A 23,780-nucleotide genomic window follows, 5' to 3' on the forward strand; every position below is an offset into this window, starting at 1 on the left:
AGCTGTAATAAATACTTTATTTGACAAAACTCACAAATTCCCACATTTTAAAATGCATTTGTTTCAGATTCTCAGAATTGCTCAGAGTGATTGTTACATAACATTCACATCTACATTCTGACATTTTAACCAATTAATGTGAGTTGTTTTTCATGCGTATAACCATCAAATTCACCATTGATTACAGTTGTGCATGGGTGTGATCACGCTTCTCATTTTCTTTTAGTCTGAGCTACAAGTGAAACTTCCTTAAAGCAATTCTGAGTCTGGTGTTTGATGTTTCAAACAAAAGGTTAGAAAAAAGGGCTGGAAAAAAGTTATGACTAGCAATATGGTTCATCAATTGGGTTCTAGTTATGTATCATCCTCTAAACTCTGGTACTTTCAAAACAAAGAGAGAATTTGGGTAAATGTCTTTGAGACCATTACTGACATTTTCTTTATATAGCACCAGTTTTAAAAACAGCAAGATAAAGCCATTTTAAATGAGACTTTACAATGATCAAATCCTGAGATATGCTGTTTTGTATTTCAGGCAGCTTTGCTTGATTTACTGTCAAGCTCAAATGGCATGAATGTAATTTGTACAGAGGTAGTGAACAACAGAAGTAAACACATATCTTAAATTATTGCACTTTTAGTGATGATGATTTACACTTATACAGACATAATTAATAGTGTTCTTCCAAGTTACAGTTGATTTGATGTGCATTATCAGTCGTCTCCTTTTAAAGGGGCAACAGGGTTAAACAGTGGTCTCTCTCTGCGTAGTTGTAGTTTTCCGTAACTCATCTCAAAGTCCTTCTTAGTGCCATTAAGGACGTCCAAACTGCCTGTCCTTACATCATAACCATGTGCCTTAAGTTTATGGATGCGGTAATTCACTATCTGTGTGGTAAGCTCCAAAATATTTGGAGTCTCTATGATTTGAGACATGTTGATTCCAGCACCAAGCAGGCCCTTGAAGCGATCGGCCAGAATCTCTTCAGGGAAGTAAAGCAGTGCCGGGCATTTGAGGATGATGCCCCGCAGTTCTGCTTCGGAGCAGCCTAAGGTGTTCTGAGAGTATGCCAAGGTTTGGCTCATGCTGTCCGGGTTCAGCTCGGTGACGAAGCCTTTGAGTTTGGAGAGGAGGCGGAGCAGCTCTGCGGTGCTGAAGCCCTTGTCCCTCAGGAAGAGCAGGTTTTGCCTCAACACCTCAGGAGGTTTGAGGAGAACAAACGGGTTCTGGCTCAGCAGCTTCTGAAGCCAGATCTTCATGTTGGCCTCCTCTCCACCAAGCTCCTGATAGGCCTGTTGGAGGGTGTGTACCATGTCCTGGTTCTGTTCTACTGGTCGGCTGAAGCTCTGGGGGGCACTGGCCATTAGTTTGGTGATGATTCGTTTGTTGAGGTTTAGGCTCTGGAAGTAAGTGATGTTGTTTCGCTGGTTGTCATGGTGGCTGGAAGATGTGAAGAATGAGGAAGGGAATTTTTCAATGATATTAACCAACTCCTTTTGGTTTGGGCACACAGACATCCACAGATCCCTCTGAGCCATGACCTGTTCTGGACTGCAGAGGACTGCCTCAGGATGTACCACCAGTATACGAGCGATGACAGAGCCTGAGGCCCCCATGTCTGTCAGCAGGTGAGCTACCTCCTTAGCGTAGGCTGGAGTATGATGCAACACCCAGCCCTTCAATTTTCTGACCTTTTGTATGTCCACAGACAGATCATACAGAGCCTCCACAGTCTGTTGGTTCTCTGCTGAGCTTAGTGTGGCATAAGGCCTCGGGTTTAAGGGAAGAGCTGTGACACGTAGGCATCTGAGGCATAAGGAAGTTGTGATCAAACGCAACATTGAAGCTAAGTCCTAGGGCTGAATGCCTACGGAAACAAGAGAAACTGGTGAGTAACTGAAGAAATCATAAAGCACAACTCATAAATAAATACAACCTTCCACATCTGATGTAACCAAAGGGACCTAGAAATATATAAAAAGCAGTTGAGAAAACTCAACTAAATGACATTTAGCAAACAATCACATGAAGTGCAGATATGGAAGATGGTTAAACAAGTAACTGAAATATTATTGAGCACAATATGAAGTACAATATAAATGAAATGTGTCATATCATAACATAATAAATACATCATTATGGTGTTACAGAGATGGCCCAGCCTCCAAACATACCAGTATATGATTGTTTGGTACAGAACAGATCAAATATAACAACAGCTGAGATTTTATTCTGAGAAAATGAAGAGCAAATATTACCCACTAACATACAATATATGGAGAATAAACATATACTTTAACCAAAGCCTATGTATTTCTTAACTGTTCTTACAGCTATTGATATCATCATGCCAGTCACACTTTTGGAAAAGGTAATGATTTGCATTCCATTAGCTCTTTTTGTCTGAACCAAACAATTCTCTAACATCTGGAGATAACAAGGCAGCATAACACTAACAACGCTTCATATATAATGGCGCGTTGTGACTCATTCTACATTTATCAAAGTATTTGGATATGGATATGTTTGGCCAAATAATATTATGCCTTTTACGTCCCACTTTAATTATAATTCCCATGAGCGACTGTTTATCTAAAGAGATTAAGTATTTAAAGGCATTTTGTCATTTAATCTCCTTGCTTTAGTTCTCATTACAGCCGTGCTTTATCAGCGGATAATGGAATGCTACCACATGTTTCATTGGATAATATTTAAAAGCCTTTATAAACGTTATAAACATGAACATGTTGTATGTATATGAACATTTATGATCGAAAAGAATACGATAATTATTTTAGGTCTGTCATTGTCCTCCCACCACGATTTCAAAATAAAAGTCTCCTTAGATCTGTATTTTGACGAGCCAGCATGCTAGCTAATTAGCATGATAGCTAAACGCTACGTATCAAAACGCGAGTCTCTTTACGTAACTGACGTCGCAGGTCATTCAATGATTAAACTACAAGATTTAGCGTGATGACTTTGACTTATTATTTGACTGGAGATCGTCAAAAGTGTATAATTATGAGCTACACAATAAAATTCCTATTAAATGAGTTACCTTTAGCAGCGGTCAGAGGATGTGACGTTTAGTTATGTAACTGTTCTTCTTCTGATGTTTTTTATGTGTAGAGTTGTCATTTCCACAGCGCCACTCACAGGCAGAGATGGATACTACACCCTAAAGACTACATGATGTAAATGTGACCCAGACGTAGCCTTGATTTTTCTTTAAAGTAAAAAAGTAATGTTACATGCTAATCCTACAAAACTGAACGAGAAAGTCTATGTTATTTGATTTTACGTCCCTGCTGCTACATCTTTTTAGTTTTCTTCAAAGCTCTGCTCTTTTATTGCAGCCCATATGTCCAGTAATTAAATAATTTTGGCAAAAATCTGTATCTCAAACAGCAGTTGGTGCGCCTCCAAACCCTGCAGCATACGGGGCCCTGATGAGTGTAATCAGCACAAGGCTGAATTGGACTGAACACACGGAGAGTTTTTTCGCAGTTGGTGCTTAATCATGATGCTTGATCACCAGCTCTGCAAGCTGTTCCCTCAGCATCACGGAAACTGCTGCTGCTGAGTATGAGGCTGGGCTCATTATAGTTTATATACTAGTAAACACATGATATGCCTCAGAGGAAAACAGGTGCTTCTTTCTTTTTTAATGCCCAATATTTTGACAGGAGTAACCTGGACATCAGAGTGCACTGCTCTGACTATATTCAAGCAAACACAACGAATGAATATGTAGTCGACAAGATCCATTTAGTAGTACTTTTTTACCGGTAGTTTTGCAAAACTCCATATACTGTATGTGAAGCCTATATTTTCCTTATTTCTTGGATTGCTTTGTGTTCACTGACTCTTTCTTGATTCTTGAGGTGATCCACTACTTACTACAACACATGTGCAAAAATCATGTATTTGTAATCTTTCTTATGAAAGTATTATGAACATCAGAAAAGCAGTTGGAGGACGCAGATCTCCGCCAAGGCAGATCTGTCCCCCACCCCCCCCAACCACCACCAAAATTTAATCTTTTGTTACTTGTGCCAGTATCAACATTTCCTGAAAGTTTCACAAAAATCCATCCATAACTTTTTGAGTTATCTTGCTAACAAACAAAAAAACAAAAAAACAAACAAACAAACACACAAACACACAAACAGACAAACCCTGATGAAAACATAACCTCCTTGGTGGAGGTAAAAATGGACTTCAAATATATTGTGGTAATACTAATGTTTTTATGGAAGCCAGTGATTTTTGGATTCATATTACATATTCATATTAATACATATACCAACTACTATGTATAGTGTTGTTAGTTTAATCTCCAGTAATACATCCTATTTTATAAAACTAGAAAAGCACTCGGAGAGCGCAGACCTCCGCCAAGGCAGATCAGTCCCCCCTTCATCACCACCAAAATTTAATCATTTGTTCCTTGTGCCAGTATCAACATTTCCTGAAAATTTCATCCAAATCCATTCATAATACCCCCCCCCCAGACTGATCACCACCAAAATTTAATCATTTGTTCCTTGTGTGAGTATCAACATTTCCTGAAAATTTCGTGAAAATCCATCCATACCTTTTTGAGTTATCTTGCTAACAGTCAAACAGACAGATAGACAGACAAACCCCGATGCTCCTATAAGAGTCACAAATCTCTAAAAAGTCAACTTTACACGGAATAAGAAAAACAGCCCTGCTTTGCGATGATGCAATTACCAGCTAATCCAAGAGGGTTTTTAAAGAATCTATTTAGCTTAAGAAGGAGGACAATTTCCTCCACTGATGAAGGGGACACTTAATCTTGTAGTTTATCACAAACATTCAAAATCAACACATTTGGAGATGCTTACTCGGTTATATTTCAAAGCTGAAGCTGGCTTGGTTTTATGGGAAATAACTTTCTTTGCAGTGGAATCAGGGCTTTAAAACAACATGCGGGTGCACAGAGTAAACACTGTCACTCACTCCTTAGTAATCTACAGTATTTGTCAACCTGTTAACATTTTACTGGCAACGTTCAGTAATCAGTATGTACTCTGCAATGCACCAGTGTTACTGATATTTTCACAGGGATGCGGAAACAAAAAAAGACATTTTTAAATAAATAAGTCTCAAATAAAGGAACAATGTTGAACTGAATACTAGAGCAAAGTTGAATGACAGAACCAAAAAGAGAATAGTCACACCTGGTAATGACTACAAATATTGAATATACTGAAAATTGCAAACTCAGTCATCTGTCACAGGTTTTGCATCCAATATGATCTCCTTTGTGCTGAGGACAGTGAGGCTATGAGTGATTGTGTAGCTGGTGTAGGATGTCTACCCTGCCTGGGCTTGAAACAGAGACATATTGCTGCAGAGTTGTTGGGGGTGCAAGGAAATTAAAGTAGAAGATGCAAGTGAATTTAATCAGTCATCGAAACTCATAGAATTATAACATCATCAAACAAGACAAATGAGACAAAAATGGAAGCTAAGGAGATGAGAAGAAAACAACTCTCTAAAATCTGATAACTTCACCGTGTGACTCTATGCAGTCAATAACCCTTTCAGTTTCACCTGCCTTTGCCTGGTCTGGTCATTTGATCTTATAAAAAACCCCCAAAACAAAACGTGTACTTTCCCAAAACAATGATACCTGTTACCATGTCCACATTCAGTGCAAGCAATGAAAGTCCGGGGTTTTCCCCAACAATGAACGTATCTCGGTCAGCAACCTTCAGGCAGAGATAACCATAAGGACAGAGACAGAACCTGCTGTATCAGGAACAAATGAATAATTGCCAAATCCCATCTGTAAGATGACAATCATCAAACTGGCAAATGCTTCAAATTCTATACAACAGGTAAACTTGGTGGGGTTTTTTTTCTTCTGTAATTTCCATGTTGTGCAATTTCATAACGAGTCTTTAACCTTGAATGCAACTCGAGTAAGAGCAGTATTGATTTTTAGAAAAGCAAAATTATCCTGCGGTACTTAATGGCTGGAGAGAACTGCTGCTTTTATTGATATAGTGATGGAAATGCTCAAAGCAACATGACAAGTAACACAACGGTTATAAGCTTATAAACTCTTCGTTAATAGACCAAAGTCAATATTTAATTTGGGGTGACATATTAACTTATTGGAGCAAGACTCTGCCAAACAAAATATTCCGTCAAGTGTTTAAGTTGCCTTATATACAGTATATGTATCTTTCATTGGGATTAAAAAAGCAGATTAAATATAGACTCAGCACTTTTGGGGAATATAGTATAATAGCATAATATACACACAATATACAGTAAATCATAAAACATTTGCACTGACACTGCTGGACACAATTAAAAGGACATATGAGCACAGATATTCCCATCCCTGCACAGTTTTTAAGCATTTTGTGACTGCTAAAAGGCATAATCCTCTTTATATGACTGCACTCATAGTAAAACATAAATAACAGCAAATGCTAAGCAACAGAAACACACTGTTACTGACACTATAAGATAATGATCAGATTTGTTTCTCCTCCAAATAAGAGTGTGATGGTACAAAAAACCTGCACTGCATGCATTTGCAAAGTTGCAATCATGCTTGCATGCACGCAATTCCTTAACACGCACAAAAACATGCACACAAATATACACTCCCATAACTGTCCTGGTTAAAGTAACCACACCTACACCTGAGTGAAACTAATCTGAAAGACTGTTAATGTCTAACCAGGAGTATAAAGTTAAAGACCCTTTCTTCCCTTTTTTGTCACTCATAGATGAACTTGATATGTAGGTGTGTCATTGGCTGGATTTGTAGGCGTGCGTCTGTCGGTTGGAGGCTGAAAGTATTTGTGTCGCCATGTGAAAGAATGTGAAACAGGAGGAAACTGAGATATTAGCTGGAGGCGGAACAAACAGGAATAAGTAGATACCTTAAAACAGGTCTCCAAAGTCCCAGAATGACACGATCCAGGAGAGACATCATGACCTCTGTCAGGTTTCTACAGTTTTTGTTTTTCCTCCTGTTCCACCAGGTCTACAGTGAGGCACCAGAGCCTGTATTCAAAGCAAAGGGCACCGCGATGGAGATGGGCTATTGTTTTGGAGTGGATTATATCGTTGTTTACAGAGCTGCTCCAAAAGGAGACCAGCTACTTGGCAACTCTTCAGCCGACAGTGCGCCCATCACACCTCCTGCAGACCTCCAGGGTCGCATCAGCATGAGCACACATCACCAGCTGCTCGGTCTTCAGATCAGCAACCTCACACATTTGGACTCTGGGATTTATAGGAGGGAATGTTGGGAGGACCAGGCTCTTGGCAAGTACCACACACATCAGCTCACGGTGTGCAATGAGGAGATTGAGTCCAAGGAAATTATTGTGAGACAAGAGGATGGAGGAGCTGAGGTATTGTGTAACAGCAGTTCCATAGGTGTCGAGGGAACCTCTGTTCATTGGTACTATGAAACGCATCCCCATTATCGACCTACGCTTTTTCTGGACAGCAGTGTGTCACTCAAACCTCTTGTGGAAGACTTGAAAGGTGCCGTGGAGGCTAGAGATAGCGGGGCACTGCTTTTATTAAACCATAGTATGTTAAATAATAACCAACATTTTTACTGCCTTGTGATCAAAGGTGGAAGGTGCCTCAGCTTTCAAAACATGTATATGCCTGACACCAGTGACAGCAGGGACGTTTTTGTTTCACGTGGAGAAAGAGTGGTACTACCCTGCACCTCTGACAGTAACAACCAACAGTGGGAGACGCCACAGGGAATGATCAATGACAGCAGGGTGAAGGGCAACCACATGTCTATCTCATCTGACCATAAAAAGTTAGACTACTCACTGGTCATTTCTGCAGTTGATGATGAACACGAAGGGGAATACTCATGCATTTCCCCTTCACGTGAGATTCAGTACTCATTGATTATTTGCCCCAAAAAGGAGCGCAAACAAAAATTTGGTTCTGAAGCTGGGGAAGTCTCACTGGAATGTGATGTTGGCCCAGAGGAACTGGTACAGTGGTATCGTCAAGAAACCTCAGACACATCTGAGCTATTCTATGACTCAAATGATGAAACTGTGGCCATCCCAGAGCATTTCAGGGGGAGACTGACCCCCTCCCACAATCGCTCCATTCTGACACTTTCAGACCTGGTCAGGAAAGATGAAGGGGTGTACTACTGTTTGGTATTGAGAGAAACTGCGGTCTCAGGGAGTGAAGAGGATTATGAATATGAATACGATGACGAAGAGACTGAAGATGATGAAAGCAGTGATGGGAGGTATTGGGGTGAGGAGCCCAGGTGCGTCTTTAAGCAGGAAACTGTTTTGAGTTTTAAAAAGGATGGAAAACAGCTGCCTGTAGATGTGCCCCCTGAACCTGAAACAAGTCCCACACCTGGCCCAAACGATGACTCTAACACTACTGGGTATGCCGTGGGGGCAGGAGTGGCTCTGCTGGTTGCAGTCGCAGTGACTGCTGCAGTGATTGTAATAAAGAAGAGAGGAAAAACTCCACCACAGCGGAGTCAAACAGATGCTCAGTCTGGACTGAATAGGAGCAATGACGTTAAAATGAATGTGGAGCCTAGTTGTACTGACAGTTTAGCTCAGAATGATGAATTTAATGCTTAACACCTTTTGTAAAGTGGCTTAAAGGGATTTTATATCACACTGACATTTAATGCAGCAAAATCTGTCCATGAGTTAACATATCCAAGTGTTTTTTTAGGCAGATGACAATTGTTAACACTCATATATTCTCCCCACCTCTGTATGCTATTTTCTACAAATTCTTCTCTGTTGTTAAAAGTACTGGGATTTATATACAGGGTTGCAATTTACTATTTTCCGTAAGGAAACAAATGATAACATTGTCACCAATTTTCTCTACTGCTGCAAAATATTTGAGATGTTTCAAGACACAAACCAAACAGTCATAGTCTGAAATGCACAAATACATTGCCATGTTTGGAATGTTTGTGATCACCTAGACACGTGGTATGCATTTAATGTGACATTAGGTGACTAAAAACCAGTTAGGCTACTCCCCTGTCAACACATTGTTTCATGCCGTTGAGGGAGAGAGTAACTGTCAAAAAGTACCTGAAGCTCACATGTCAAAAGAAAAACAGAAAGTCATTTCACTGTCACGCTTTTATTGTGCTGTAAAACTGTTTTAGTTACAGTTAAGCAGCAACTCAGATAACAATATGCTTGATTTTAAAGCTGCAGGTGGTGGATTTGGAATGGGATCAAAATCCAACACCTCTGGTTTTTGGTGCTGAAAAAAAAAAAAAAAATATATATATATATAGTTTTGAGATGCTAAATTCTTACTTTATTGTGAGATTGAACCAAATTGGGTTTGTACGTGGATGCAAAGTTTTCACCTCAGCGTTACGGCTATGGTTATAATATAAAAAGTAAAAACAAATTCTTGTCAAACTATAACAAATGTATGAAAAACCGGTAATTGGAACCTGCTGGGCTGTTTGCCTTTAGACTTTGAAGACACACATCAATTTTATGAATTAATTGGTTTGCGTCTCTTGCTGCAGCGAGCTCTAATTTTCACTCCCCTGAGATAAATAATTATCTGTAGTGGCTGTGTATAGATTTATTCTCTCAACATCTTGCTGTGAGCACATCACACTCACTGAAGTCTTAAAGCGTTCGAAGATGGCTACGAGCTGCAAAACAGACAAATTAAGTGTCAAGAGAGTCTTAAACCAAACACCTACGGATCACAAAACAGACCCATTCACACCAACTTGTCTAGTGCATTGTTAAATCAATTTTGACCTTTTCTGCATCATGTTTATACACTGACAACAGGACATAAAAGAGGTCAGAAGTTAAAGCACAATCAGAGCTATTCAGTGAAACAGTATTACTTTTTTAAATATTAGTTTTAAAATGAATTCATATTGATAAGATGTATTTGAGGCACATAAGATAAAAACAGAAAGACAGATTTAAAAAAAAGTAAATTCTGTAACCCTGTCTAGCTGCAGTGGAATCCTGCTGACAATGTCAATTTGTTGAATTAAATTTTATAAAGATGACTCTCTGGGCTCTGTTGAATTATTGTGTTCTTTATTGTGAGCGCCGAAGAAGCAATATGTGCAACATACAATGCTTTTTCAAAGATACTGCCTTGCATTACTTAACTCAAAGGTCAAGAGAAAATGCCCTCTGCCTTACATACATCATCAGAGTGCCGTCTCCGCATGCATATTTATGGCTTAGCATGTGCATCACCAATACATTCTAATGCATGACAGGATTCAGAGGAATGAGTTTCTGCAGCTGCACACTTCTAGGTCCAAATCCTCAGCTCACAGTAGCTTGAAGGCTCTGGAAGTCCTGATATGAGGCAGTTATCTTTATGACAAAGTAGGTAAACATCCACACAGGTTATGGCCATTGTTAATATGTGTGTTGTATAAAGCTACACAGTGGTGAGATTCCTCTTACATACTCAACTGTTCACCCTGTAAACAATAGATGAGAAGTTTTATACCATACAATAAGGAAGTAAAATTTTCTATACAGTTAAATAATGGCTCTATATCCACAGTGATATTCTGACAATATAAATATAAAAAAAATATTAATATGTGCAGCGTCAAAGAAGCAATTTATTTGAGGCGATAAGTCAGTTGTCATATGTAAAAAAAAAAACACTTTTGTTATCAAATAACTTCAAATCTCTTACAGCGAGATTACTTCAAACATTTATTTGGTGCCAAATGCATTTATCGAGCACTTAGATCCAAACCAGGCTCCATCTAACATTTTTTTTGGTGTAAAAGTAAGAGAAGTTAATCAATAAAGAATCAAAAGCACGCACTCAAACTGCCACCGCTCCCTCGACAAGCTCATTTCTAAGTATCTTATATTTTTATGTGCAAGTTCTCCTGGTTTTGATCAAAATATACCATCTCACTGAACTACTCACATAAACCACTATATTGGATCAATATCTGCTGTGGCCCCTGAGTACTGAGCAACTTGTGTAGCACTGCTGAGGAGAGAACATCAGTATCGATCCCACACTGCAGTTTATGTTTGTGAAACGCAAAATGAGATACAGTATATAAAGTGATTATGTGTGTTATTGACTAGCTGACTGTGTTCATATTGATTCAATGGTACATTTTATTATGCATTATAATATACAGTTGAATGTGCAGTTTATATTTTTCACAAAATATGAATGAGTGTGAGCAACATGTGGATCCAGTGTCGTAGTCTTGGTTTCCTTTCATTTCAGTTTGTAAGCTTCTGCATATGTTTTTAATGTCTTATGTTCTGTATTGTGTACATAAAGACAGCTTGTGTTAGTACTTATGTAAAGTAGTTCATGTAGCTGAAATGCCATCTTTAATTTTTTTTTTTTTAACATGAAAAGTCCTGTGAGGTGCTGAGCTGAAAGGTATGAGGACAAAAAAGTGACCATTAGAAATAAGGGTTTATATTTACCCCCCCCCCCCCAAAAAAAAAAAAAATAAATAAATGAAAAATTGGAAAAATTAACTTATTAAAACCAAATTCAGGTCCATAAGAGGATCCAAATGAAGTAAACACCTGTAAATACAGTGTAACTGAGAACAACCTGACACAAAGAGACTTAACAGAACTCAAGAACAACAAACAGACAAAAAAACAAAGGCTGTCTATTCTAGGAGGTCTGTCCAGTCACACAGTAATGAAGGTAACAGAACACATAACATTGAGTAACTGCCAAATAAATGATGGAACACTTAGCCTCAAGTTTCCAAAAATAACAAGTAAGTAAGCAAGCCAAAAGGAACATCCAAACATTACAAAAACAACAAAAGTTCATCTAAACTAAATAACCTGCCATATCTTGTTCTTTTTCTCCACCTATAGGGCACTGCATGTACTGTATCTATTATAATGTGTTTTAATTTGTGTATTATTGGTTTCAGTAAAACATATGCCCGAGGAAAATTTGCCGAAGGGGGCAATAATGTATATTACAAGAACTAAAATAGAATAGAATAGAATAGAATAGAATAGAATAGAATAGAATAGAATAGAATAGAATAGAATATCCACCCTGCGATGAACTGGTGACATGTCCAGGGTGTACCCCGCCTTCGCCCATAAGTAGCTGGGATAGGCTCCAGCGACCCCCATGACCTTAGTGAGGATAACGCAGGTTCAGAAAATGAATGAATGAATGAAAGAATAGAATAGATCAGATCATTGGCTGATGTTCTGTGTGCCTGCGCTCTCATTGGTTGATGTTCTGTGATGCTGTGCTCTCATTGGCTGAAGTTCTGTGACGCTGCGCTCTCATTGGCTGACGTTCTGTGATCCTGTGCTCTCATTGGCTGACGTTCTGTGACGCTGCACTCTCATTGGTTGACGTTATGTGACGTTGCACTCTCATTGGCTGACGTTCTGTGATCCTGTGCTCTCATTGGCTGACATTCTGTGTCACTGCACTCTCATTGGCTGACATTCTGTGACGGCTTCACTCTCATTGGTTGACATTCTGTGATGCTGCGCTCTCATTGGCTGACGTTCTGTGATCCTGCACTCTCACTGGCTGACATTCTGTGATGCTGCGCTCTCATTGGCTGATGTTCTGTTACCCAGCACTCTCATTAAATACATAAAATTCACATACACAATCATCACAACAAGTCCTTAAAAATATGTACGCTGAATGTGCAAAAGTTAACTTAAACGAAATATTTTAACACATGGTCGTTCATTTATGAAATGAACAACCATGAAATCATTCATTCATACAGCCCTACATATATTTAATGTACAATTTGACCCTGCATAGAATTAGAGGATTTTGTTTAACCAGTTGGTTGTGGTTGTATATTACAATACTGTTGTTTTAGGTCATGCAGGCTGTGTATAACTTGTATGAGAAATAAAACCCATTAGCATTTGTGGAGTCTCCACATTCACTGGTGTACTTGTTTGGACTTGTACTGCACTTAATAAAGGCCTGAACTGAAACTTGTCTTGCCACCAGCTCACATGTCACTGTCACCGTCTGCAACATTTTTCATCATTGTAATCATTATCACTTCATCTAAGCACAATTTGTTCAGAACATATTAAACTGAGAAGACATCTTTTCAGAAACGTATCATCTCCTTCACATCGACAGTGTGTTAAGAGCAGAATTTGATGCATTTTAGTAGGTAGCGAGCGGTAGACGAAGACAAAGCTGCTTAAACACAAGGTCACAAAAGGCTAATGACGTTTTATTTTCACACTGGGCCTATTTCACAGCCAACATCAAGAATATATATGAGCCGTATCATGCTGCACGGAAGTATGGAAACTTGTTTATGAAGTAATGAGAAAAAAATAATAAAATTATCACTCCTAGAATCTACATCTGTGATGAAAGAGGGAGATGCAGGCTAAAGGAAAAGAGAACATAACAGAATGAACAAAGAATAACAATGTCAGTACAGTCAGTGATAATAGTGGGTGTATGGACTGGTGAGACACACTGTGTGGTGTTGGGAAATAATGCTGGGTGGTAAAAGGAAACAAAGCAATGCAGGAGAGAAGACCGTGATCTGAATGAGGAGGGGCTGACTGGGCCTCCCACTGTGCAGATTTAGCTCCATTTCTGGCTATCTGCTGGGTGGTAGAGACATGGAAAGTACAGACTACATGGACATAAACAGTCGCAGTATAACTGATTAGACCAGTGTTTTTCAACCTTGGGGTCGGGACACCACGTGGGGTTGCCTGGAATTCAAATGGGGTTGCCTGAAATTTCTAGTGATTGATAAAAATAGAAATTAAAAAAAAACATACAAATAACAAATATATGGTGAGTTGACAGAGACGATCACAATACATAAAAGACATGACAAACTGTGAGGGTGAAACTGAAAGACTGTGGTACTGTTTATCTTTCAAATGTTCATTGTGGTCGGTTTAAGATGCTGCAGCTCTTTCATAATTCATAGTTTCAGATATTGTTTGTTCAGTATTAATTGTCAGCCTTGTAAATCCAAGCTGGACTGACTGTACATATCCTGATCAAGGAAAATAAAATTCTCACTTTGTGCAGTAATCTACACCTGGCTTTTCTGCCTCCATCCATAATAATATACATTATATAGCCTAAATGTCATATAAAATTAACGTTTGTTTGCAAGATAGTATAGCAAACTATTATATGATCAAAAACAAATTAATTTTAGCAAAAAAAAAAAAAAAAGTCTCAGTTTTGAATGTCTGGGGTCGCCAGAAATGTGTGATGTTAAAATGGGGTCATGAGCCAAAAAAGGTTGGGAACCACTGGATTAGACCATCAAAAGTCTTCAAAAACAATGGTTATGCAATCAAGTACTAACTCCTATGTGTATCATGTGACTAAAACAGACAGAAAAGATAGCATGGGATGCCTAAAAGCACTGTTTTTGGCGGTACAATGCCACAGATTTTGATGTAAGAACTGAAGTGATTTTTGTTATTATCAAGAAAACATGAAAAGTGGATAGATATCAGCTCTTAAATTAAACTCTCATGAGCTATTTTTGTTTTTATCATTATATTTGTCCAAACAAATGTACCTTTAGTTGTACCAGGCATTAAAATAAACAAGAAATTGAAGAAAACAAAGGTGGTCTAATAATTTTTTCTGTGGCTAAACATGGACGGATATAGTAACAAATGTTAAACCACATCGGTTAATAATGCATTTAAGATATTGTGTAGCCTACTGCAAAAGCATCCGTTATCTTTAGCATTTTGAACAGCTGGGTCTCTCAAACTCTGTAGCAGACCAATAAAATGTGTTTGCAGCTATAAAAGGCATAGTATTGTGATTTTTATAACCTTAAAGCTGTTATTCTTTGTGTCTTGAGTTATGGAGCCCACTGATGTTGCAAAGAGAAATGGTTTTTTTTTTTTAATGTTTGTTTTTAAGAGGTTTAAAATGTCAGTACTGAGAGTTTTATTGTTACTTGAAAGAAAAGTGGTTACATTATTTTATTCATTATTTTACAGAGCATCCATCCAAACTAGAGATAATGGACTCAAATGCAAACACAGGAGCCGGAGGTTCAAGTCCAAAGAAATCTTTACTCAAAAACAAAAAGGTTATTTATCAGGGTGGAAACAAAAGGCAGGCAAAAAGGCAAAGACAGATGAGGAGGAAAACAAGCTGAACCAAAAAAAAAAAAATCTCATTTGCTAGTGGAGTTGAAACATGTAGCTAAATCATAATTTCTTCAGAAAGTCAGGATTTTGAGTAAAATGCTGGCCTGATACATCACCGGCGGCTATGTATTGACTTGTGCACAACTCCAAATCCTGAAATGCAGGAGAAATTCAGACTTGGAATCAGATTTGATTGCAATCAGATCAGACTGAAAGCCAATTTAGTGAAAGTAGGTATTTTTCTCCTGGTACTAGAATCATTGTTGACCGGTGTAATCTGGCAACTGACAGGAAAAAAGGCCAGACTATACAAAAAGAGACAAGATACAAAAAAAAAAAAATATGACAGAGGCAGAAAGAAAAACTATCAGAGACACAGGTAACTTCAAAATGAAACGTCTAAGAGCTGGAACAGAACGTCACAGACAGAAAGTGCAGAGAAACTTTTTGCTTTTGTTCATTTAATAAATTACATTATTTTCTTCAGTTTTAGATTTTCACTGTAACATCACCCAACAGGACAGTGCAGTTTAGAATATCATATTATCACATGTCAAAGTGACATAAAATACTGAATCTTATATATGGTGAAATTGTATCACCTTGAACCGTACTCTGACTCAGACTTTTTACTGAAACTCAGCACTATTTTTTTTTTCAGCATGAATTTTAGTCAGGATGGTTTTCTGTGCCAAAAACAGCTTCATGCAAGTGTTTCATAACTCTTAAATGTTCAAAAAATGTTGGATATTTGGTGTCACACTGGACATTGAGCGATAGCGTTGTGTGTTTTCTTCTTAGATCTTTCCATCTCGCAAAACAAGCCTGGAGAAGTTCTGCTTTGGCAATGTTTTCAGCTGCCAGATTCTATTACTCCCACACACTTAACCTTTTGGAACGATGATAAATATTTATGTTCCGCAACAGAGCCAGTAGATGCTAAATAGAAATATGGTTTCTGTTCAAATGTATTTCCTTATCTGGATTTTTTAAAATATTAAATCATATTCTTTTTATTTGTTCTTAATTTAATACTGGACAAATACACGATACTGTAGCGACAGCAGCAGTCCACGGATGGAAGATAGAGATAAAAAAAAAAAATACTGTATATATATTGCTCACTTGTTTCAGTCATATGATAATTCTTCAGAGACTGTGCCTTTTCTTTATTAAAACTCTAAGATTAAACAAAAATCCACAATGCTAAAAACAAAACAAAAAAACACTCACTGTGTGACTAAAGAATTTTAACCTCCTGTCCACAAATTTGTCCTTTTGTTATCACAAATAACATAAAGTGTTCTTTCAGCTTTCAGCACCACTTTGGACTGCTCTGTTTCTTGGATTGAATTAAACAGACGATCTGAAACCAAATCAGGGGTGTTTACAGATCTCCTGTCGTTTGTATTACTGTGAGAAGCGTCTTGCGTGAGGATGAATGAAGGGAGAGGAAAGGTGTTCCATATGTGCCAGTTTGCTTTACATACACCTCTTGCAGGCTTGATTGATGGAGACACAGATGTGGAAGAGGAAGCAGCTGTTTGATGCTCTCAGGTGTAATTACGAAAGGGCTCGGTCACACAGAGAGGCCCCGAGAGGCCTGATAGAACGCCGAGGAATCAGCACGGCTCAGAGAACAGCAGCAGTCTTCCTTCGGCTTGTTACAGTGAGAGACTTTAAGTGGATCAGCTTAATTGTCGAGGCATCTTACAGACCATCTGTGTGTGTGGGAGGGCGCGTTTGAGCTGCAAGTGCACGTCTGTCTTGTTCTGGGCTGCGCGTTCGGTGGAGTTTAAACACACGGCGAGCTATCGTAGGGACAGAACAGAAAAGAAGACAGAAAAAATAATCAATGAAATCATCCAAGAAATTGTGTTCAGACAAGTTGTTACACTGAGTCTCTTGTGTTCCATTTTGACTCATACAAGTTGTGCAAAAACACAGAGACGTGTGACTGGGCATCCAGTTTAGACATTATCTAAAGTTTTGTCTTACACGCATACACATGCACAGGTCCATGTTTCTCAGCGATGCAACAATCAAAATCACAGCCAACGATGTTAACATGATCCATCCCTGGCTCCCGCTCTCTTTGTTCCCTAGGCACCTTTCCCTGTCCGATCAGGAGGTTGCATAGAACCAGCATGTCTGCTCAGTGTGCCCTGGTGGCTGCCAGGCTGAGCCCGCTGAGGCCCGATCTGCTGTAATTTGCCAGGCCCATTACTCCCACAAATGCGATGGCTGCAAGCCCTGTGAGTGCGAAACAGTTGGTGGAATAAAGAGCAAGGCAGAAAGAGAGAGAGCACAGTACCTTGCTATTGCTGCTGTCTAGCCACAGTGTCTGAGTGTGTGATGCGACACGCTAATGGCACCAATTATGCACCAGAGAGCACTGCTGATTTGGCTGGTTTTACAGGAAAAGTGATGAGGAAAAAACGTCTGCAAAGGGAGGCTTTCAGGACCAAAGTAAAGGGAAAAAAACTATGTTAGAGACAGGAGGGAGACGAGCCACTTGGGGCTTTTCTTTTCTAATAGCAGTCTGCTCAGTACCCAGACATGTGGAGGTGTCTGGTTGGATCACAGCCACGCAGGAATTTATGTCTGTTATTTTCAGAGGGGCAATCCAAGCGAGACCAGGACCAATCAAACGCTCTCAATAAAACTGACTTCCCTCTGGAAGTCTCAAAGGCTTTCAGTAGATTTGATTTGAAGTCTATAACCTGAAAACTAGTGGGCGTGAGGCTGAGATGCTGCAATACTCACTCTGTGTCAGATTGTAAAACTTGCGTTCCCCTGTGTGATGCAACTGCTGGAGAGAAGAAGATGCAACTCAACTGATCGCTGTGTTTTAATCTCCTGGTGTTATTGTGCTTATGTTGTGATGTTCTGAACCTTCATCTTCTGCAAAAACTAGTTCATGCACCTTTTAATGGTTTGCACTGATGCATCATAAAGAAGCAATTTGTCAGGCTGAAACTTATCTAGCACTTAGGCTTCAAAACTTGGAGAAAATTAGCTCTGGCATCAAAGAGGCAAAAGACTTCTATTGGAGTCTTGATAGGTGCCAGGAGGCAACTTTAAAGTAGGAAAAAGTTTTAATTTCATTGAATAGTGTTCAGTTACCGGCATGTATTCAGCAGATAATTACAAGCTTTTGCTCAGAAGCTGATTTTTTGCACATAGCAGGGTTCAATAACACAACAGCAGAGCTGACTTGTTCACTCATGTGCAGATACTGTTAGATTAAAGCTGAAATTAAAAAAACAGGAAATCTCTCTAGACAGGGGAGTGAAAATAAGACCATCTATATTCAAGAGAGCTCTGTTGAAAAACAATCACATAGACGTGCATTGTGAACACACGCCAAAACAGCCACACCTTTGATGCACAGATGGTGTGCGTAAACTTTCTTGGTCCCCCTCCTCCTCTCTGTCTCTCTCATGCCTCATGTCCCACATTCTTTCTCCTTCTCATCATCCCATGTGTCACTCAGCGGATTTCTCTCATTCTGCCAGCATCGGCTTGCAACCAGTCCTGCCTAAATTTAATAAATGATGCCTGCTGAAATTGGCAAGCAGGGTGGGAACACCACGGCTGGGTAAATGTTAGCTGAAAGCTTTGGTTTATAAAGACCATCCGCCCCTTCCTTCATTTAAAGCCTTCACAGAAAACAGGCAGTGAAGGGATTGTCTATTGGTGGGATAAATTTATGCCGGTTGATCCTCGTCTCCCATAATGCCTCAGTGAACAGGACAGCAGAGAGACAACGAAGGCAAGCTGGGTCAGGAGTTGTGTGGGCTTTAGGATAACAAGAAATGAAACAGACTGAGACACTAAGTCTGATTGGGGTCGCCATCGTTTAATTCAATCATGACCTCCTGAAATATTGGACTTAAACCCCAGATCTATTTGAAGAAAATAGAAAAAAATGATTGGTTACTGAGGCCTTCTCAGCCTTTAAAATGTGAGAACAGAAATTACATAAAAGTAAGTCTGCATTTGCTGATTGCATTATTAAATGAAATGGTCACGTGTATGCCTGGTGCTATTACTGTCCAGCCAATAATAACTTTGGAGGAGCTCTTAAAATGTTGCCACTGCAACGCCAGTGAGAGAAAGTGTGCCTTGTGCTGAATTAAATTTAGCTGTCTCTGCTGGCATACAAGTGGGTGAAATGAGATTTCTTTTCACCTGCTTATTGCACTTACAGCGAGGGAGGGTTGAATAAAGAGCTGCTTTTCTCTCCCTCAAATGAGATGAAGTGTAGCTTTCCTCCACAGGCAAAATTCCTCCTTTAGATAACTTTTGTGAGACCTGCTTTCCCATGTGACAAGGTGACTGACAGATAATCTGACTGACGGATCGCGTCTTTAAAAGAAAATGGAGGGTGCAGGAGTTGCCGAGCGAGCCCGGATATAGAAAAGCAGTCAGTAAACTAAAGAAACAAGGTTATCCTGAACAGGGGAGTGATTTTAGCAGAGCATTTCCACTCTATGATGAAAGACTACTGTCATGTTAAAGATCAGATATAGGGTGGAGATATGGGGAGGGAGGGCTACAGATTGGTGAGGCATTTGTTCAAAGCCTGATGTCTGTGGAAAGGAAGGATGAAAGCCACTTTGAATGTATGTGTACATCTGATTTTGTGGTCTTTACATGAGCACATGTGTGGGTATAGCTAAACAGGGAGGCCCATTGAGGATTCAGCTATTCGCTCACAGAAATTCAACTTTTTCTTATTGCCTGTTTAAATCTCACCAAGAAGGTGTGGGGGCGTTCGGCTGCTCAGAGCTGGGGAATCGATGCTGTAGGCAGGCAAAGCGAGGGATCAGTGCAGAGAGGCGCAGAGGACAGGACACTCTTGTATCGTTTACTGGGCATTCTTGGCAGTTTGTCATCCTTTGTATGTCAGCGTGGCCAAATCTTTGGCTGGTAATGTGCATCAGCTCAGAAAAAGCTTGCTCTATAACTTCTCAAGTAGACTTCCGCCCTAAGGCTCTCATTTCTAAGATAATTTTTGCCATGGTTCTGCTTTGGCGTATTCACTGCTGTCAGAAAGGTTTAAACACACATGAGATAAGGGCAGAAAAGTTGAAGCAACTAATCCTCCTCTGATATGCCGTTTAAGAGCGGCGATGCTTTGGCAACTCATCTAACAGTTGAAATAAAAACTGAGATGATGCAAAAATATAAACCTCTGACACTGGCTGCAACATTTCACTTATTTTTTTCTGTGAATCTTACAGAAGACGGCCTTAAGCCATGTGAGAATGCAACAGCGGGAGATAAATCTCATAGAACAACAGAATCGACCCCATTTACAGGAGTAATGGAGCTGTCACCGGCTAAATCTGACCCTGGAGTAACCCCCCAAGGCCAATGAGATGGCACCCCTTCTCTCCACACCAGGGAGTCAGCAGAGTGGGGCCACACACGTGATGATGGCAGTCATCCTCACTGGAATGAGAAAAAATAGAGGTCATTGAGTCAGTGTAATCTCACGGGAGAGCTGTGTGTTTAGGTGTGTGTGGTTATTGTTTGTTGTGCCACTATTTCAGTGGCAGAGTGGTTTCCCAGAATCCCTGAAGGGTGTGTGACAGTGACAGAGGGAGAAGTGACACTCTGGTGTTGATGGTGTGATGGTAAAAATGATTGTTGATGCCCAGACGGAGCTGATGAAACCTCCTTCCTGAAATGTCTGTGTCCATTTTACACCTGAAAACCAAAAGTCTAAGACACAGTTTTTCAACCTTGGGGTCGGGACCCCCCGTGGGGTCACCTGGAATTCAAATGGGGTCACCTGAAATTTCTAAATAATTGATTAAGAAATAAATAAATAAATAAAATGACAAATAAAAAATATAATGTGAGCTGAGAGAGACAATTCCAATCCATAAAAGACATGACAAACTGTGAGCCTGAAACTGAAGCACTGTGGTACTGTTTATCTTTCAAATGTTCATTGTGGTCAGTTTCAGATGCTGCACTGTAAAAAATGACTGTAGAATTAAAACCAAAAAGTTGTAAAACTACAACATAAGAAAACTGTCAGTGACAATACATTGCAAAGTTGCTTATTTGAAAAGATTTTTGTGTTAATGATTAAATCAAATATAGCTATAGTTTTTACAGGAAGAGTATGTGAGCAAAACCAGATTTGTATGTAGAAACTATGTATTTTTATTGTTTTTCAGAAAATAAAACTGTAAACTGAAAAACATTGTGGTGCCGTTTAAACTGCAAGACTATAATGTTGAAATAATGGCCTATTCATTTTGATGGTTTGAATCCTGGCTCTGACTGTCCATATGTCCAAGTGTCCATGGAAGACACTGAACCTTAAACTGGTCCCAGTTGGACCTGGTGGATTTGGAAGGAGCTTTGGACACCATGAAGGTGTAGAAAATGTGTTAAATAAATGTAGTCCACTTACCAGTTAAATCTACATGTTACTCTATAAATATGTTTACAGTTGGATGTGTTTTTTACAGTATTGTTTTGGAAACCACAGCTGCCAGTTTTTTTTTTTTTTTTTTTTTTTTTGTAAAAACAACAGGATTTTTTTTTTTTTTTTTTTTTTTTTACAGTGTGCAGCTCTTTCATAATTCATAGTTTGAGTTATTGTTTGTTCAGTATTAATTGTCAGCCTTGTAAATCCAAGCTGGACTGACTGTACATATCCTGACCAAGGAAACTCAAATTCTCCCTTTGTGCAGTAATCTACACCTAGTTTTTCTGCCTCTGTCCACAATGATACACATTATATAGACTAAATGTCCTCTAAAATTAATGATTATTTGCAACATAGTATGACAAACTATTACATGATCAAAAACAAATTAATTTTCGCAAAAAAAAAAAAAAAAAAAAAAGTCTCAGTTTTGAATATCTGGGGTCGCCAGAAATGTGTGATGTTAAAATGGGGTCAGGAGCCAAAAAAGGTTGGGAACCACTGACCTAAGAAAATCCAAAAAGACAACAGACTATGACAAATCAAATTCAGACCAACTTACTGATGTTTCCCGATGTTGGCACTGTTGCTGCCTGTTAAGATCACATGCATTTCCAAGACATAAGCCCACGTAATGAAACGTAGCCTACGGCATCAGTGCGTAAAAAAAAGGACGGCTGGGCGATCGTGCATCCCATCTACAGACTCAGCTCCTGTATCCTATGTGGTACCCATGTCTCCTCACTCAGCCTCTCACTGCTCTCCATCCTCGGCGCATCTGCTTTGAATCCACTTCGGTTCTTGTCACAGCCCTCCCTCTCCTCTCCTCTCCTTTCCTCTGTACACGAACACACACTCATACACACACTTTTACAAATGCAGCGCAGAGGACTGGAGCGACAGGAGACGCGTCTGATCGAGTTCGTTGATGGTAAGGGAACATTTATTTCACCAAAGCCGTGTCTGTTTTTCTTTTTACGCGCGGTGATGCTTTTCTGAAACCGTGTAGGAAGACTATGGAGGAAAAAATCTGCCCTTATATGTGTGTCTGCGGTACTTAATGGTGAGTTTGTAATCTTACTTTATCGATTCTCACTGTTACAATGTAATAGCCTTATTGTTTTTGTGCTGTTTATTTATTTTTTTTCAATGTAATGTATTCATTGTCTGCTTTGAATGGATTTCATGGTATTTGGTTCATGGTATCTTAATGTTTCCAGATGCATATGTCATGCTTAAATGTGCCATAAAGACTTTGACTTCCATAGTGTGCAAACAATGCTTTTACCTCCCTTTGGTTTGTCATTTTACTTTAATTCTGTGCGCACCAAACTTAACTTTCTCCGTTCACATTTCTCTCATTTTTAATTCTGTACAACGCGCACTCTTGGTTCGGGCAGTTTATGAATGAGCTAAAAACAAGAACATCATCCTGAAAGAAAAAAAATACCAATCGCAGATCATATCAAATGGAGGAATGCTGACATTTTTCTTCATCTTCCCTTCCTTCTTGAATGTTTTTTTCCCTTCCTGTGCAGTGTAAATGTAATTAAATCCTTGCGCGATCTAAGGTTTGGCACGTTGTAGTTACAGTTAGGATAAGTGTACAGGGAATTAATAACCCTAAGGTGTGTATCTGTGTGTATGTATGTGTGTGTATGTGTGTGTGTGTTTGCTGGAGGGACTCGTGTAAGACAGGATTCATCTTCTCTACCATCACAGGAGCTCCTCTATAGCCCCGGGGTCAGATGCAGCTCCTCTGCGCTCTGCAGCGCTGCTCCGCCTGTGGCACCACAATGTGTGTACGTGCATATGTGTGCATGTGTGTTATGTGTGTGCAAGTGTGTTTCATGTGTGTCTATTTATGTGTGGTTAAAAAGGAGCAAAGATGAATAGAAGGACATGTTGGAGAAATTGCAAAAAGAAAGACAACTAAATATTTGAAACCCTTCTTCTAGTGTTGCTCAACGCTCTGTGGTTTCCAGGATTGATCATCAGCCTATGCCAATAAAGAGCCTCACTCAGAGGACCTGAGAACTCACAGAGGTGGTTTAATAGAAAAATCTTTGGCACTGTCACATCCCTCAATCACTTGCATCCAAAATCCCTTGGTCCCACCTTCATCACAGTC

The 23,780-nt window shown here is 39.4% G+C and overlaps 2 protein-coding genes across 5 annotated transcripts in view; one reads left to right on the plus strand and one right to left on the minus strand.

Annotated features, from left to right (window-relative positions):
- Window positions 1–3,105, minus strand: mterf2 (mitochondrial transcription termination factor 2). 2 transcript variants are annotated; one of them, XM_030136807.1, is made up of 2 exons: window positions 3,063–3,105; window positions 1–1,868 (listed from the first exon to the last, which is right to left on the minus strand). In XM_030136807.1, exon 2 carries the CDS (start codon window positions 1,840–1,842, stop codon window positions 715–717), a length of 1,128 nt encoding a protein of 375 aa, XP_029992667.1. In that variant the 5' UTR covers window positions 1,843–1,868; window positions 3,063–3,105; the 3' UTR covers window positions 1–714. The 2 variants fall into 2 exon arrangements, with proteins under 2 accessions (XP_029992667.1, XP_029992669.1); XM_030136809.1 differs by lacking the exon at window positions 3,063–3,105 and adding an exon at window positions 2,932–3,052.
- Window positions 1,830–23,780, plus strand: part of LOC115421092 (carbohydrate sulfotransferase 1) — a 27,216-nt gene continuing 5,265 nt past the window's right edge. Inside the window, exon 1 of one of the 3 annotated variants that reach the window (XM_030136806.1) lies at window positions 1,830–1,889. Coding sequence is in view for 2 of the 3 variants with exons in the window: in XM_030136804.1 (XP_029992664.1) it covers window positions 22,578–22,580 (3 nt within the window). In the remaining variant the exon portion in view is untranslated. Of the gene's footprint in view, window positions 1,890–22,291; window positions 22,713–23,780 lie in introns of those variants that run through there. The other 2 variants (XM_030136804.1, XM_030136805.1) reach the window with 2 other exon arrangements.

The sequence above is a fragment of the Sphaeramia orbicularis genome, chromosome 6 (genome assembly GCF_902148855.1).
Source record: "Sphaeramia orbicularis chromosome 6, fSphaOr1.1, whole genome shotgun sequence".
NCBI lineage: Eukaryota > Metazoa > Chordata > Actinopteri > Kurtiformes > Apogonidae > Sphaeramia > Sphaeramia orbicularis.